We start from the raw sequence: 17,762 nt of genomic DNA, 5'->3' as shown, positions 1-17,762 counted from the left end.
CTGCCAAGTTCAAGGCATTGTTGAGAAGAGGGCTCAGAGGAGCCTGACTAAAGTTTGGTCAAGGGGGTTGTGCTTGTCAGTAATGTTAGAAACAGTATTATCATATAGTATCAAAAGGTTATATAAAATGTAATCCTACCAAAACACTAAAGTTGTATTTCATGGAAAAAATATATTGCTTCAATTTAAATTTTTAAACTGTAATTAAAATTCAGAAAAATTTAAAATTCAGTTTCTCGGTTCCATTAACATTTAAAATGCTCAGTAGCCACACGTGGTTCATGTCTACTGCTAAATAACAAAATTTGGCCACATAAATTTGAAGATCTAATTGGTTTTATTAAAGAATTTATGCATTGGGCCCCACCTTCTCTAGCTAGTAGAGAGGCACTCCAAAGAGTTGTATAAAATGAAAGGTTTTATAGAAGGAAGGAAGGAGGGTTAAGAAAGTTATTAGCAAAAGAAAAGGATTGACCAGGCTGTTTTCTAGGGGAAGGGGTGTTACATGCAGGGTACCTTATCTTTCTTTGAGGGAGAGAGGACTCAGATGACTGACTTATTGGCACTGATGGAAAGAAAAATTTCCTGACTAACTGGTTAAGGCCACATTTCTGGGGGGCAGGGGGGTTGAAACTGCAGTTAAGTTTGGGTATTAAGCCCCAGTTTGCGAAGTCAATCTAAGTGATACTTCTTAGGGCCTGTGGTTTTCTTTTCTTACCATTACTGTATTGGACGATGGAGTTCTAGACCTTTTGGGAGTGAGTTTTTATACATGTGTATGTGCCTGCCTACATTTTATACCTGTGTATATATTTTTCTGTACATATAGATATTTAGCTTTGGTTGTTTTTGGTAAACATAATGGGTTTATATAGTATGTATTTTTCTTTTACTTGCTCATTTCACCTACCATATATGTTGGAGCTTGTTCTGTGTCAATACATAAACATTTGCCTCTTTTATTTTAGTGCTGCCTAGAGTTATGGATGTATTCTAGTGATTAAAAAATGTTTTTAAAATTTTATTTATTTTGAAGGGGGGGGTAGGGAGGGGCAGAGAGCGAATTCCCAGTAGGCTCCATGCTGTCAGACACAGAACCTAATGAGGGCTTTAAACCCATGAACTGTGAGATCATGACCTGAGCCTTAATCAAGAGTTGTATGCTTAGCCCAATGTGCCACCAGGTGCCCCTGTTCTAGTGATTTTAATTGTCCTTACCTGATATGCTCTTAGATTGCTTCCAGCACTATACTACTACAGGGAATGGTTTATTCTTTTCTGTATTTGAATATTTTCCTAAGTTAGATTCCGAGAAGTAAAATTACTATAATTTTAGAAGGTTTTACACATGTGAAATATTAATGCTCTCAGACCGCCATCCAGAATGCTGTTTTACACCCCCATGAGTACTGCCAGAGAGAACCCTTTGCCCTGCACCCTCACCTACTTGACATTTTCAATCTTTAAGAATTTTGCCAGTCTTATGGATGAAAATCATTTTTAATATACATTTTTGATAATTTTATGAGATTTATTGGCTTTTCATATTTTTATTAGTATTTCATTTTTTTATTAAAAATTTTTAATGCTTATTTTTGAGAGAGAGCATGAGCGGAGAAAGGGCAGAGAGAGAGGTAACAGAATCTGGAGAGGGCTCTGTGCTGACAGCAGGGAGTCCAGTGCAGGGCTTGAACTCAAGAATCGTAAGATCATGCACAGTTCGTGGGTTCGAGCCCCGTGTCAGGCTCTGTGCTGACCACCAGCTCGGAGCCTGGAGCCCGTTTCAGATTCTGTGTCTCCCTCTCTCTCTGACCCTCCCCTGCTCATGCTGTCTGTCTGTCTCTCTCTCTCAGAAAGAAATAAAACATTTAAAAAAAAAATCGTGAGATCATGACCTCAGCTGAAGTCAGACACTTAACCGACTGAGCCACCCAGGTGCCCCAGCATTTCATTTTTTAATACATCACCAGTTATTTCGTCGAAAATTAACACTTACTATCTAAAGACAGCATATATATATCCTGTGTTCTTGGTTTCCTTTGAGTACCTTTGGTCAGGTTGTTTGGGTGGGTCAGTTTTCAGTTTGCATCTTCTGTCCTTTAGGTCTTTTTCACTGGACTAAGAATTAAATTGACATGAAACAGATTAGTAGGAGAGAATCAAATTGAGTTTTACGCATATGAGGAATCCAAACAGATGTGAGATTTCAAAGACCGAGAACTTGGCTTTTATAACATCCTGAGCCAAGGAGGGGGTACAAAGGGGAGGAAGACCTTTAGCAGGAAGGTAAGAGTATATGTATAGAAAACAAAGGTTGCCCCATTACTTTGGGTACCTTTCTTAAGTAAGGAGCAATCTGTTAGTAGCTTTTCTTCTTGGTACAGGTTCTCCCTTTCAATGTAAATTTAGGCAGTTGAGGGGGAGGTTAAGAGGTTTTCCTGAATCTGCTGAGTTTTGATTCCTTTTAAGTCAAAATAATCTTCAGCCAAAGTGGCCCATTTTTAGGGTGGCCTGCCCTTAGCTCCTATGCTTGTATATGAGGGGAAAATAGGCTTTTTTTTTTTTTTTTACCTAGTTTATGTTACATTGTTAAATATTGTTGTGCATACATTTATTATGTTTTCAGACAGGGATTAGAAAGTACATTCTAAACTCATAACCTGGTGGTCTTGCAAATGGCTAGACTAGCTGTTTACTTTTGTTAAAAAACAAAATTCAACTGAGTAAGTTTTGAAGATCTTACTGGCATTATTCAGTGATCTATGAATTGGGCAGCATACCATTTAACAGATAGAAAGGAGCTCTGAGGAACTATACAAAATGAATGACTTTCATAGGCAGAAGTGAGTGCGAACAAGGAAATTATCATAGCAAAAAGTGGAGATGACTGTTCGTTTTCCTTAAGTGGCTGGCAGGGGTGGTCAGTCAGATTGCCTCACTAGTGCTGATCACATGGTTCTTGATTGGCTTCAAATTCCATTCTTGGAAGAGCCAAGTTGCAATTAGGTGACATGGGACTTAGCATAAGTGACTCTATTTTGAGCCTGGTCTCTCTCTCTCTCTTTTTAAATGTTTATTTTGAGAGAGAGGGAAAGAGAGAGATAAGCAGGTGGGGGAGGGACAGAGAGAGAGGAAGAGAGAGAATCCCAAGCAGGCTCTGAACTTCCAGTGCAGAGCCTGACCCTGGGGCTTGATCCTATGAAACGTGAGATCATGATCTGAACCGAAATTAAATCTAGTCAGGCACTTAATCGCCTGAGCCACCCAGGTGCCTCCTGGTGTCTCGTTTTTAAATAGTCCAAATTATATGAATATAACTGAATAAAAATCCTACTCTGTAATAATAGTAAATGCCATTTTGTTGTGTGCAGTCTTAAGGCATGATTCTTCTGTTCTCACTGTGAATGGTGTTTTTTACACACGATAAAGCAGGCTAGCATATTCACATATGTTACAGCTAGAATAATCCATTGCTTTAAAAACATAATTTTTACGTGCTTTTTAGATTCAGTGTTCAACAAAAATTTTTTCATAAGTAACTGAAAAAAGTGTAGTGGCTACTGTAGACTGTAAAATGAAGGAGAAGCTTAGCTTTACTGTGAAGTCTGAGTCTGGGTGTAACCTAACTAGCTAGAGGATATGCAATTCCTGATTGACAGCAGGACCAGCATTATGCAGATTTTGTAAGAGAGCAGCAGCTCAGAAAACAGTGATTAGGGGCTCTGTTAGGAATCACTACATTCATCACTCATATCTTTAGTTTTTCATTTCCCTGTCTACTGGATTTGTAAACAAATAGCACAAAACAGTTCCTCTTTTGTTTTTATTAAAGTGGTACTGCAATGCAGTTTCAGTCTATCAGCTAGGCATACATGTGTGGAAATTCGATATTCTCACTAAATTAGCTAATTTTTAGCTGTGTTCCATGTTTATCTCTAGACCTTTGTGTATTAAATCCTGTCTCGAGCTGTTCTCTTTATATACAAGTGTGTTTTGCTTGTGCCTTCCTGTCTTCTTCAGTGAGAAGCTTTATGTAGGTCAGGCTTGGCTTAAGCAGATTTCCTGAACCTGCGTCAGCTTAAGCTGGAGGAATTTTAATAAACCCTCCCCTGTAGGCGTGGGCCTAAATGAGGCTAGCCTAGTTAAGCCTGATCTTTTTCTGTTTGTGAAAAGAGCTGAGCAGAGCTGAAGGCTGCATGGTGGTTTCAGAAACTGCCTACTTAATTTGAAAAGAACAATGGTAGGAAAGGCTAGATCTTCCAATTTTACCTTATCTGAAAAGCTTGATTTGCTAAAGCTTGTGAAGCCATATGTTAAAATTCTCGAAGAACACACTAATAAACATTCAGTAATAGTGGAAAAGAATAGATGTTGGGATATCATAGCAGTAAACTATAATGCAATTGGAGTAGATCGCCCTCCTCGAACAGCCCAGGGCCTACGCACCCTTTACAAAAGGCTCAAAGAATATGCCAAACAGGAGCTATTGCAGCAAAAAGAGACCCAATCAGATTTTAAAAGCAATATTTCTGAGCCAACCAAGAAAGTTATGGAGATGATTCCCCAGATTTCCAGTTTTTGCCTGGTAAGAGACAGGAACCACATACAAAGGTAAGCTTTATTTTATTTTCTTGTGGAAAATTATGGCGCCTCCTATCTATTGGGCTCTGGCTTAGTTGTGATAGAGATATGCATAGTAAGCATCCCCACTACGGGAGCAATGAATAGTGTCTTTGTTTTGCTTTCTTAAAAAAGAAAAGTGAGGCTATAAGGAATTTTTCTGCTGCATTTGATTTAAGCCACTTTTTATTGTCTTCCCCTCCCCCTTCCTTCTCTCTATAGTTTCTAAAAGTAAAGGTTAGGGAGAAATAAATGGGATAAAATTATAACATAACCTTATAAACTTTTTAAGCTTTAAATTTAAATTGCTAATTAGCTGCTGAGAGATTATCTTTTTCTTATTTAAGATTATATTTAATTGGAATTTTCAATTCTATATAAAGTTAGCAGTTTCAGGAGAAACTGAAGAATCCTGGTTTTTTAATGAATTTTACTGTCTACACTTAGTGAATATTAATTGAACTAAAAAGCTAAAATCAAAACTTAAGTAAATTTATTAATGGCATGATTGTATATATTAAGACAGCTTATTTTCCAACATATTCAAAATAAAAAAAGATAAATACAAGGAAAGGAGTTGATGGCTAAGTAGAGATTCAGATTACTTAATAAAATTAAAAGTTTTTGTTGTTTTTGTTCATTAATGGTATAGTTTCACTTTGATCTTGAGTCATATAGGAAAGAAGGTTAAACTCTACTATTTTGCAAAGATGCAAACTATGAATTTTAATATATGAATAAGCAACTAAGTTCTTAAAGGGTTAGAAACAGTTTTTGGTTAAATTTATGGTCTGGGAATAACTGGGAATCTTCAAAACTGTTATCTTATTACTAATTCAAATTTTAACCCCTGACAAAAGCTAAAAATGGCAGCTGCATTCTTCTGGACCATTTAGGGTTATTTAAACAAATTGTAAACTTGTGAGTTGAGGGACATTTCAAACAAAGGTTTACAGTGCTTTCTTATTGGTGGAAGAGTCATTATATAAGCTAAATTATTGATTACCTATGAAATCCTTTTGAAGTTAGGAGAGAAACGGGAGAAAAACTTTATAGCCAAATTCATTTGTTATTTTTATAATTTACTAGGGTAATTTTTTTGAGACCAGCTTCTTACCGTATATTGCTTATTTCTAGTAGATAACATAGTAAAAAAAAAAAAATCAGGGGTAATCTGGAACTTGGATACTTAGTATATTAATTCATCAGTGCTTAAAATGTTCTCTGTGGTGAGAAATGATTAAATCCTAATTTGCTGAGTGTCCAAAAAACTCCACAGTAAGACTTTTATACTGTACTACTTACTAAAAATTCTCCTCCTCCCCAAACCATAGAGAAAAGTGGCTTTCGCATGACAGGTATAAAACTACCTTTTAGGTATTACGTATAGGCTTTTATCATTTGAAAACTACATATAGAAACTGTAGTTTTAATTCGTTGTGTATTTTAAAATTACAGTGGGTATAGAAGAGAAGTAATACACAAGGATTTATTTACATATTCACAGTCAATCTTTTGGGATAACAACATTGCTCTGATAAATGAGTTCATTAGTTTATATATTACAAAACCCACTGTTTAAACAAGAACAACTTTTCATAATTTAAAGAGAAGAATTTAATTATTAGGAATAAGCCATTTAAATGCTTGTGTTAGTGTGCACATTGCCATTTTCTCTGTATTAGCATTTTTATTTAACATATTTGTATATTTAATGTGCTTTTATGTATTTGATTGACATCATCTTGAATATTCATAATTCTCAGAAGTTTATAATCTATAATCTTAATTATGCTTCTGTATAAGATACGCCTGTTAATCTCACCAAACTCTCCTGTTTGTAATAAGGAAAATACTACTGCTTATATTTAACATAGTAAAGATATTCCTATTTTGTAAGGCTACCTTTATAACACATTGATATATGTCTTCAGTTTTACTTCACTCTAATATCAGGTTATATTTTGTGTTTTTGCGATCTATTTGACCTTCAAAATTCATAAATTTTAGAAGTCCTTCTGTCTAATTTTTTGTGACCTTCTCTCAAACATTTTTTAATTTCTACTTTGTTATGCTTACTTGTAATGTTTCAGTGAAAATGGAGTATTTCAGATAAAAGCATTTTAAAATTTACATGGGAATGTAATGTCTATATACAGTAGTGATTCTTATACTCCTTTATACAGACTAATTTGGAATAGCAATTATGTGGGTTTTTAAAAGTTTCATTTTTGTCTGTAGTTTTAACCTTCCTCCTTGCTAGGATTTAGAGAGTTAATGAAGAGAAGACTTACTACTTTGAATTACATTGATATGGTATTGTTTTACTTTTGAAAATCGTAAGATTACAAAAAGAATTAAAGTTAAGGAATTTATGTAATCTACAAGTAGATTTTTCATAACAAACTATATCTTATTTCATTTGTATTCATATCATAAATATCTGATATTTCTGGCAATTTAATTTCATTAGTAAGTGACATATGGGATGATTTAATTTTGTTCCTCATGTTCTGCTTGAACTTATTCCAGCATTTTAATCATCCATGTAGAATGCGTTCTTAACTATGTTACTTATTTATCATTTGGAAAATGTTCTCTAAATAATGTTGAATGTAGTGTTTTTTCATTAATGTTCCAATAATCTCTTTCCTCTCTATAACTTATTTTTAAGTTAGACAGAAGCATAAATTAAATAAAAGCCAAGAAACAAAATTATATATTCCTAATCAGTAGTTTCATGTTATTCATAAAATCGGTTTTATAAAAAGTAGAATTTTAAGATACATTGTGTTTTATATCATAACAAATATTGTTATGTCAAAGTTTTAATTATGCTAAACTAGTTTTCTCTTACTGAAATGTATATTTGGAAATACATGTAAATTTAACAGTCTTTCAGTATATAATATATAAGCCATTTAAAAATATTTCATTAAAAAAACCTTTGTTTAATCATTCAACATGTGATAAGTACCTACTGCCATCCAGGTACAATATCATGCTCTGTGCTGGCGATACAGTAGTGGATATGAACCCTTTCCTGTGAACTTTACCTGACCAATGGTTGAAAGTCTGAAAGGCCAATGGACTTATGTGATTTAGGATAGGTAAAGGATAAACACCATGGTATCTAAAATTGTATAGTTAGGATAACATTCTGATAGTTGGGCATACCCAAAGCATACAAACACTTGATTTTTTTGTTTTTTGTTTTTTTTGGACAGATACAGAAATCAGTACCTCCTATAGGTGGCCTTCTACTATCCTAGAAGTCATGGACCTTGGTGATTTTTAGATCAGCCCAGGAGAGCAAAAGCGCAGGGGGTGTAGGGCTAAGGTGTGGGAATAGCAAGGCCCAAAGTGCAAGTAATGTCCCTTTATATCATTTAAGAACATCAGGCTTGTGGGAACATGTGGTATCTCTTTGAGAGCATTAAGAAAGGCCTTTCTTTTTTATTTGCCTTGTTGACTTTGGGTAGTAATCGTAATTTTTTGTCCTTTTAAGAGCTCAATTCTAACGTTTAAGAATGTGGTGAGAGCTATATGCATATATTATTGAAATTTTAAACTTAGTCACTTTAAATTTCAAGGATTACATTTTTTTGTTTCACAAATTTCTTTATAGCTCTAAAGCTTGACAATTTGATATATACTAAATATGAAATGATGCTATAAATATGCTCTTGTCTTCATTTGATTTACATTTAATGCTTTTTTGTGTGCTGTAGTGCAAACTTGGATGAGGAAGCACAGGCTGGTACGAGTTCACTACAGGTAATGTTGGATCACCATCCAGTTGCTATTACAGTGGAGGTGAAGCAAGAAGAAGACATTAAGCCCCCTCCTCCACTGGTTTTAAATTCTCAACAGAGTGATATTTTAGAGCAAAGAGAAGACCATGAATTAGTACATGTTATGGAGAGATCTTTGTCGCCGTCACTTTCCTCTGTTGACATGAGAATGACATCGTCTCCATCTTCTATCCCAAGGAGAGATGATTTTTTTCGACATGACCGTGGAGAACACTTTAGGTCACAATTAGGGTATGACCCTCAGATTCTGCAAATGCTGAAAGAGGAGCATCAGATAATTTTAGAAAATCAAAAAAATTTTGGATTGTATGTTCAGGAGAAGAGGGATGGATTGAAAAGAAGGCAGCAGCTAGAGGAAGAGCTGCTAAGAGCAAAAATTGAAGTGGAGAAGCTGAAAGCAGTTCGCTTACGGCATGATCTGCCTGAATATAATAGTCTCTGATATTTTTTTTCAATCTTTCAATTTGAGAAGTTTAATTTTGGCCAAATTACTTTCATTTGGGAATATCCTAAGCAGAATACATACTCTTAAAAAGTGTTATTAGTCTCAGTTGTGAAAAAACCTTTTTTTTTTTTACATTATCCAATTATTTAATTTTCTTTTGAGATACAGCAAAATGTGTGCATTGGTTGGCCTGGTTATATATTTTTGTCTTCAGTTTTTTTCTAAGAAGTTTAATTGATGGCCTTACAAAAGATGTCTTATTTTGATCATTAAAATAGAACCTATGAAAATGGATATACAAACATCGTCTTTTAAAGTTCTGAGTCTTCAGCATTTTAAATTAGAGTTTTGAAAGCCGTAGTTTAAGGTTTTTAAGTCAGTCTTGGAAGCAATACTAGCCTGATAAGAGAAGCTTGTATGTATGACATTGATTTGTATGCTTTCCTAATTTTTGAAGAAGAGATTGGGTTTTAGAGTGGGAGGGTATTTGGAAATCACTTTTTCCACCTTCAGTTTTGAGATCTAAAACTGAGGTCCATTGGAGAACTCAGTGGCTTGATGTAACAAAGCTGTTTATGGTGGAGCAAGGACCAGCACTCAGTTTTGTTTCTCTGTTTCCCCTGCTATTCCATAGAAGTAAACATCCACTAAAATATCTTCCATATGAAAAAAATTATAGAAGTGTTTATTTCATTAAAATTGCTTTTAAAGATTCATAGGTTATGAAATCAGGGGACTTGTATCAGTTACCCCTAGCCTTCTTCCCTTTTTTATCCAGCAAACTAAGATCTTCTCTTGGACTTTTCATATATCTTGGCTATAAGATTTAAAGTCTTAATTCATTTTTAATATCTTATTTTGAAAAAGATTTATTTCACCGTAAATATCACAGTAAAAGTTAACAAAATTAAAACTTTACATAGAAATAGCAAAAAAATAGTTACGTTTTAATATATATCATTGTAAATATTGCTATTTTAGTATTTGCAGAAATAAATCTCAATTCTTAAAGCACACATTAAATTTAAGTGAAATCTTTAATATTTATATTTTCGCTGGTGCTTTGTTGAGAAAGAGTTTTTAAGCCAAGCTTTAGAAATGGGTAGGTGGAATTTCAGTATAGTGGAAAAGGGATGTTTAAGTCAGAGTGAGCAACATGGAAAAAGGCTTAGAGAATGGGGAGAAGTGAATGAGGGAATACAGGCACAGTGGTAGGCCAGGTGAGGGCCAATTAGGATTTGGTTACCTGGACTGGGATTAAATGAGTAGCTACTATTTAGCTAGAGCAAAATTTTTACGTGCAGTAATCCAGAAATATGCATTATTATGTGAGAATTTTCAACTTAAAAATGTTTGCAAGTAATTCAAAATGTTTTAAAAACTACACAGACAAAACACGTGAGTGGGCCTCATTCGACCACTGGACTTCAGTTTGTTGCCTTTGGAGTAGAGTAATGGTTCACCAAGAATAGAGCTGACCAGCGACATCACCACCACTTGAGAACTTTGTTACAGATCTAAATCCATTTCCTTTTGAATCAGAAACTCTGGAGGTAAAGTCCACAATCTGTTTTATAAACCCTCTAGAGATTCTGATGGAAGCTAAAGTTTGAGAACCACTAGAACAGTATTCAGAATATAGCTTGGTGCCTACATCATACTAGATTCTCAATTTTGTTGAAGAAGTGAAGGTGAATTGAGGGACATTAGTTTGGAAGTTGATTGGTGCCAAATTATGGATGACACTGAATGCTATTTTTAAACAGTCACAGTTGAATGTACAATGGGTAGTTATTGAATGCTTTTAATTAGAGGGATATAAATTAGATATCTGAGTTAGTGTTATAATAGCATTTCTGGGGTGGGCATTTAGTGAGAGGAAATTAAATCCAGAATTTAGGTTATGGCTATTGAAATAAAATAGAAAAAACTCTCCTGGTACTATTTTAGCTTGTTGATAGCTTAATTTCATTGGCATTTTATGTCTGCTATTAAGAGTTAAATATTTTATTATAAAAATGACTTGCATGTATACTATATATCTTTTCAATACTTTCATCTTTAATCTGTGCCGTGGTTTTTCTTTAAGTCTAAACTGGACTCAAGAGATTAGAGTCTTAAAATACTAATTTAATGTTTTCACAATATAATTTTAGTAAATACATCCTTGAAGTAGTCAGTTTTAACTTTTTGCAATTATTGAAAGCATATTACCATGTGTAATATAATTCATATTATAATCTTAGCATGCTGCTACTCAGAACTGATGTTAATGTTCAATTTGAATGTTGACTTTGTGCATCTAAATCAGTTTTCTAAACTCTGCTCTGTGAAACTTTAAATCCGTGAGATGTTTTCTAGGAGAGTTTGTGTTCAAAAAAGTGCAACACACATTTATTTTTGTGTGTGGTTAGGTTCCAAAATCACTGTGGAAGGTAACAGTTGCCCTTGACAGGTTTTGTGCTGCCCATAATAGTCTTTCTACAGTCATATTTTCCTTCAGCATTGTTCAAGATTGTTGTTTCTTTCGTTGTGTCAGGTGACAGACTCCTTAGCATTTAGGGACTGTGTAGAATAAAAAACTTTATTTTGACATATGTTTAAATGCCAGAATTGTACTCATTGCAGTGAGTTTACTACAGCATTTTTCTGAGCCAATCTTGGTTAATTATATTTTGCAAAAATTTAAATGCCATGAACTTTACCTACAAAATATAGGTAAGAGTGATTTTATTTTAAAAATGTAGACTTGATTTTGTAAAAGCATATTCAATTTGATAAATAAGCTAAGTCAAAATATTCTTTCATTGAGTGTATTCATAATTTGGATAGCAGATTGTTTATTTTTGCCACCTTCCTATCTTTTCTTATCTACATGAATTTAAATGACACATTGTTACTTTTACAACTTGATTTTTCTAAACTAGGTATGATTTACAATGGCATCCTGAAAAAGTTAAAGCTCTTTCATTTCTAAAAATGTCATTGGATTTCTTAAAATTTTCAAATTAAGTACTTTGTTTTTTTTGTATGAGACATTGACTCAGTGTTATTTCATTATTGAAAGATTTCACTCTACCCTGTTGCATCTTTACTTATGTGAAAATGTTTAGACTATGAATTATTTTCCATGTGCCTTCTTTTAGAGTAATGTCAAATTTTCAATAGACATGTAAATAATTTAGAGTGTGACACATTGTATTTAAAAATACTGTAGATGATGGCGGTTAAATGCTTTGTTAATACATACTCTTAAATACAAGATAATACATTGTACTGGTTTGTGTGCTCTTTTTATGTGCCATAAGACAAAGAATTCAGTACTACTGAGACAAAAATTTTTGATGGGGCACAATTGAAATAAATTTATTTAAATAATTGTGTTTATAGTAGATCCTAAATGTACTATGTCTAAATATAATATATTTATATTTTTCAGATGTTAAGATCCACAAATTCTCAAAGTCTATTAAGTATTTGATGGTGAATTTGATTGTAAATACTTAAAAATAGATGAGATATGGTTGTAATACTTAATACAAAAAAGTAAATTCTTAAGATACACAATCTAATTAAATGTTAACAGTCATATTAAATGTTTGCATATGATTTTCAGAAATTGATTCCGTATATTTTTATATATCTTTTAAATTGATTAAAACTAGTAGGTATAATTTGAATTTATATTATTTTTAGTTTTCAGTTGTTTTGTAAGTAGTGGAAAGCCAAATAAAATAAAAATATCACCCAAAGTTAACCCCCAAAATTTAAATTAAAAGAGATCTATCATTAGACTTATACTTTGTTAGATCTTTCATGTCTTAAAATTATGTGTGAATTCACCTCATTAAAAACATTAAGAAACTCTTCAAATAGAAAAAGTTAAAAGCATTTTGCAGTAAACCTTCATATGCCTACCACCTAAATTCTGTGATTATTGTTTTGCTATATTTGCTTTATCATGTATCTATTCATCCATCCGTCAATTCATTTTTAAAAATAAAATGATGGGGGGTGCCTGGGTGGCTTAGTCGGTTAAGCGTCCGACTTTCGCTTAGGTCATGATCTCACGGTTCGTGGGTTCGAGCCCCGCGTCGGGCTCTGTGCTGACTGCCAGCTCAGAGCCTGGAGCCTATTTCAGTCTGTGACTCCCTCTCTCTCTGACCCTCCCCTGCTCACGCTCTCTCTCTCTCTAGAAATAAATTAAAAAAACCTTAAAAAAAAAAAATTTAAAAACAAAAAAAAAGAAATCTTTAAAAATAAAATAAAATAAAATAAAATGATGGGATGCCTGGGTGGCTCACTTGTTTAAGTGTCCCAACTCTTTAGTTCAGGTCATGATCTCACAGTGCATGAGATTGAGCCCCATGTAGAGCTCTCTGTGCTGATAGCCCTGCACCTACTTGGGATTCTCTCTCTCTCTCCCCCTCCCACACTCACTCATACTTGTGCTCCCTCCCTCTCTCTCTTCCTCTCAAAATAAATAACCTTAAAAAAGATATATTGTTAAAAGATTATACGGGGCGTCTGGGTGGCTCAGTCGTTTAAGCATCCGACTTTATCTCAGCTCATGATCTCATGGTTCGTGAGTTTGAGCCTTGTGTCGGGGTCTGTGCTGACAGCTCAGAGCCTGGAGCCTGCTTCGGATTCTGTCTTCCCCTTCTCTCTGCCCCTCACATACTCATGCTCTGTCTCTCAAGAATAAGTAAAAACGTTAAAAATTTTTTTAAAAAATTATCAAAAGTTATTTAAAATGTTGGAGAATTATTTAGAATACTTTACCCCTAAACACTTAAGTACTGTGAACTGGAATTCAATATTTGTGTGTGTGTGTGTGTGTGTGTGTGTGTGTGTGTGTATGTGTGTGTGTTTTGGGTAAGATTTGCAAATAGTGAAATGTACAAGTTTTAAATGAATTTTGACAGGTGACTTCTCCTGTGTAGCTTATATCCCTATCAAGATGTAGAGCATTATCCACACCTCAGAGAGTTCTCCCCTGCTCCTTCCTGATCAATCCCTTGGCACATCAGGCAGTTGTTCTAATTTTTAAAAAGTCATAGATAAATTTTGCCTGTTCTAGAACTTTATATAATTGGAATCATACATTGTGTACCCTTTGTTTTTGTTTTCTTGCACCTATCTTAATATTTTTAATATCCATGTTCATTCATCCTCTTACCAGTAGCTCATTACTTTTTGTTGTTGAGTAGTATCCATTGTTAAAATATACCTCAGTTTGTGTATCCATTAGTTTTTGATGGACTTTTGGGCTATCTCTAGATTTTGGCTTTTATGTATAAAGATTCTGAGTATTCTTGTATAAATTTCTTGTGGACATAATGCTGAATTAGGGAAGATCTATATGTTTAAGTTTTTAAGAAACTGCCAGACCTTTTCCTAAAGTGATTGTACCATCATATGCTTTCATTAATAGTGTATGGGTGTCTTTTTTCAAAAAATAAACTTTTACATGCTCAATGATTGGAATGTCAGTGTTGAAATAACTTTTCTGATATTTAGATGAATTAAAAATGCTGAGCAGAAAAGTGCTGATCATGTAGTTTTGATATCTGGGAATATTGTAGTTTTATTAAGGTTTTTTTTTTAAAACCTATTTTAGCCTCTACTCCATTTATGCTTTGATAAGAGTATTGAGAAATGTGGTGAAATGTATATTGTCCCTGTCATGCTCATAAAGTATTCTGAAAATGATATTTAATGCAAAGAAATATCTTCTGGGGTTATTTTATACATAACGATATTTAGATGATATTAAATCTCTCTTACTAGATAGAGAAAACTGGATGATTACTGGTTTGGAGGGATTTGTATATTAATCATTGTAAATTTTTTAGTGTAATAAAACTTTCAAACCTTAAATTTATACTGCAGTTATATGTTAATTATATTAAAAATTCTGGTAGGTTTTGGTAATTTTTAAACTCAAGAAATAGAATCTGGGAGAGTACATTCTTCATTGAATTTGATTATATGAGACATTTTAAATTTCATTTGCTCTATTGAAACAATGTATTTGGAATTTTTGAAAGAAAAGGAAGAATATTAAAGACTTCGGCATATGGAAGGTATAACTAAGCCATCCAACTGTACAATAACTATGCTTAGGAATCATTAAGAGGATAATGTACATTATCAATATTAAAATGACAGTCTCTCTCTCTCCCTCTTTTATCAAAGCATGGTTTTATGCGTCACGCTTACCTTGTGAACCTGGCTTATAGGCATTCCAGTCTCTTACACAGATTCTTTTTTGGTATTGATTTGTAAATACATTACAGGGCCAAGGGGGAAATAGATCAGAACCAAGTTTAGAAATAAAAATTAGAGTGGAATTGTTGGGGGTGATTAGAATGTAGCAAATTAGTATTTTATGTATTACAAATAGTCTATATGTAGGAGGTTATGTTCTTTATGTGTTTAATTCCCAGTATCTTTAAAAAATTTTTTTAGTGTTTTATTTATTTGTGAGAGAGAGAGTGTGTAAGCAGGGGAGGGTCAGGTGAGAGACAGGGAGATACAGAATCTGAAACAAGCTCCAGGATCTGAGCTGTCAGTACAGAGCCCGACTCGGGGCTCAAACCCACTAACTGTGAGATCATGACCTGAGCCAAAGTTGGACGCTTAACAGACTGAGCTACCCAGGCACCCCAATTCCCAGTATCTTTATTCTTTTTTTATGGAATTTCTCTCTTCCCTGCCTTAATGACCTACATTTAAAATGGGACTAAATGGGAAAGGAACAAAGATAAGATGATGATGATGATGGTAGTTAATAGGTAGTATGTATTACATGTCAAGTACTGTTTTAAGTGTTTTACATATATTAGCTAATCTAATGCCCACACCAAATCTGTGAGGTAGGTATTAATATTACATTCATTTACAGATTCATGAACTGCCATAGAATGGGAAGTAGCTTGTCCAGGGTCACTTAGCTTGCTAGTGGAAAGACTCAAAATTTATACCCAGTCAGATTAGTTCATGCTCTAGTCTTCTTCCTACTGTTCTGCGAAGAAAGGCTATATCTTCTGATATTTCAAAGTTAATTGTAGGTAATTTCTGAATTATCAGTTTAATTACTGTCTTTTGTCCTATTCATTTTTTTCTTGGTGCTGGAAGGGTCTTGGACACAACAAGTCAACTCTTTAGGCTCTGGGAATAAGGGTATTTGAGGGGATGTTTTTCCAGCCATTTTGATGAAGACATACTTTTTACCTTTGTTTTACTGCAATCCTATGGAATCACTTTTTCTTGGATAATATTAGAGCAAATTTAAAAAATGCAGAATGGTATCAGTTTTTCATTCAATGCACTTTGACTACTACTGGTAGAAATAATGCACAACCAAAACTAAAATTGGTTAAAATTGCACACCACGGAATTTTTTGATCAATTCAAAAACTGATCAATTATCCTTTTTTCATAATCATAAAAACCTCCAAACTTTATCTGGGGAAAATCAAGGTTGATAAGACAATAATCAATAAATGATAACTTCTAGTTATCTAAAGCCTGGTAAATTTTCTTGACTAAAAAGCCAATGGAATAATATTATCTATAATACCTAATATTAGGTAATATTTAGATAATAAAAATCTGACTTAGCAAAACTGCATTTGGTAGAAATTATGGTTATGAAAACTCATGTTGCCAAAAGCTGTAATCTATAATATATAATTCATAAAAAAGTGACCAAGGGATCAAATCTTAGGTACTATTCAGATAATAACAATCTGACTTAGCAAAACTGCATTTGGTAGATATTATGGTTATAAAAAGTCATATGGGCAAAAGCTGTAATCTATAAAATATGATTCATAAAAAAGTGACCAAGGAGTCAAATCTTTATTACAGACTTTACTTGGATAATCATCTTGAAGGTAACAACTTATAAGAAGTGAAAATAAAAATGGGCAATAATGGAGATGAGTTGAAAGTTAATTTCTAAAGCCACTTTCACATGAAAATTAATTTTAAGATAATTCTGTCTTAATATTTTTATAAATATGAAGTCAAATGCACCTTGAATCAATATGGCAGTTTTGAAAAGTACCTGTTCTAGGCATATGGTGATGAGCAAGATTAATTCCTCTCAGGACTTCATAGTTTAATGGGGAAGTAATATGTCACATAATTAATTGCTGAGATAATGCTGAAATAATAAGACAAGATCTAGCTTGGTGGTGAGGAACTATGGGTGGATAGAAGTTAATTTAAAATAGCATGTTGGAGGAAGAGGCAGAAGGCTAGAAGTAACATGTTTTCTTAGAGTCCATTAAGACTAATGGATTTTACGCAAGAAGGATACATAGATTTACATTTAAAATAGATAAATATAGTAAATATGGAAAATGGCTTTAGGGAGTAGAGGTGGCAAGAGATCTCAGGTAGCCCGTTGGGAAGATCCTACAATAGTACAATAGTCCGGATCAGAGATGGTACTTCGAAGAGTGGAGGGTATGGAGAAAGCAAATTGTACAAAGCCTTGAGAGTCATGTGGGATCTAGAATCACCTGGATTTGTGGTTGATTGGCTATGGAACTGAGAGTAAAAGATGTCAAGGATGATTTCCAACTTTTTGGTATGAGTCAGGGTGGTGGTACTCTGAGAAATGAAAAAAATGAAGGAGCAATTTCTGGAGAAAGGACAAGTGGGCATGATGAATTGAGATGTTTATGATATGTTTGTTCATGTAGACTGGTCTAAGTGCCAGTTACATACAGATATACAATCATGATCTGGGGTAGAGAAAAAAAAATACAGGTTTATGCAGGGGTAGTATTAATTTTAGGAGAAAGGCACAGTGAGAAAAGGATGTAGAACTCTGGTCTGATGACCGGCAAAGATGTTTAAGGAGAAGC

The 17,762-nt window shown here is 33.7% G+C and overlaps 2 protein-coding genes across 3 annotated transcripts in view; both read left to right on the top strand.

Annotated features, from left to right (window-relative positions):
* Window positions 1-17,762, top strand: part of RAD54B (RAD54 homolog B) — an 82,254-nt gene that overhangs the window by 21,991 nt on the left and 42,501 nt on the right. The window lies entirely within an intron of this gene.
* FSBP (fibrinogen silencer binding protein) lies at window positions 4,238-8,946 on the top strand. The gene is made up of 2 exons (XM_077771302.1): window positions 4,238-4,611; window positions 8,352-8,946. The coding sequence occupies exons 1-2, from the start codon at window positions 4,238-4,240 to the stop codon at window positions 8,875-8,877; spliced, it is 900 nt and encodes a 299-aa protein (XP_077627428.1). The 3' UTR covers window positions 8,878-8,946.

The sequence above is a fragment of the Crocuta crocuta genome, unplaced genomic scaffold, assembly GCF_008692635.1.
Source record: "Crocuta crocuta isolate KB4526 unplaced genomic scaffold, BGI_CrCroc_1.0 scaffold235, whole genome shotgun sequence".
Classification (NCBI taxonomy): domain Eukaryota; kingdom Metazoa; phylum Chordata; class Mammalia; order Carnivora; family Hyaenidae; genus Crocuta; species Crocuta crocuta.
This window is presented reverse-complemented; position numbering and strand designations above follow the sequence as displayed.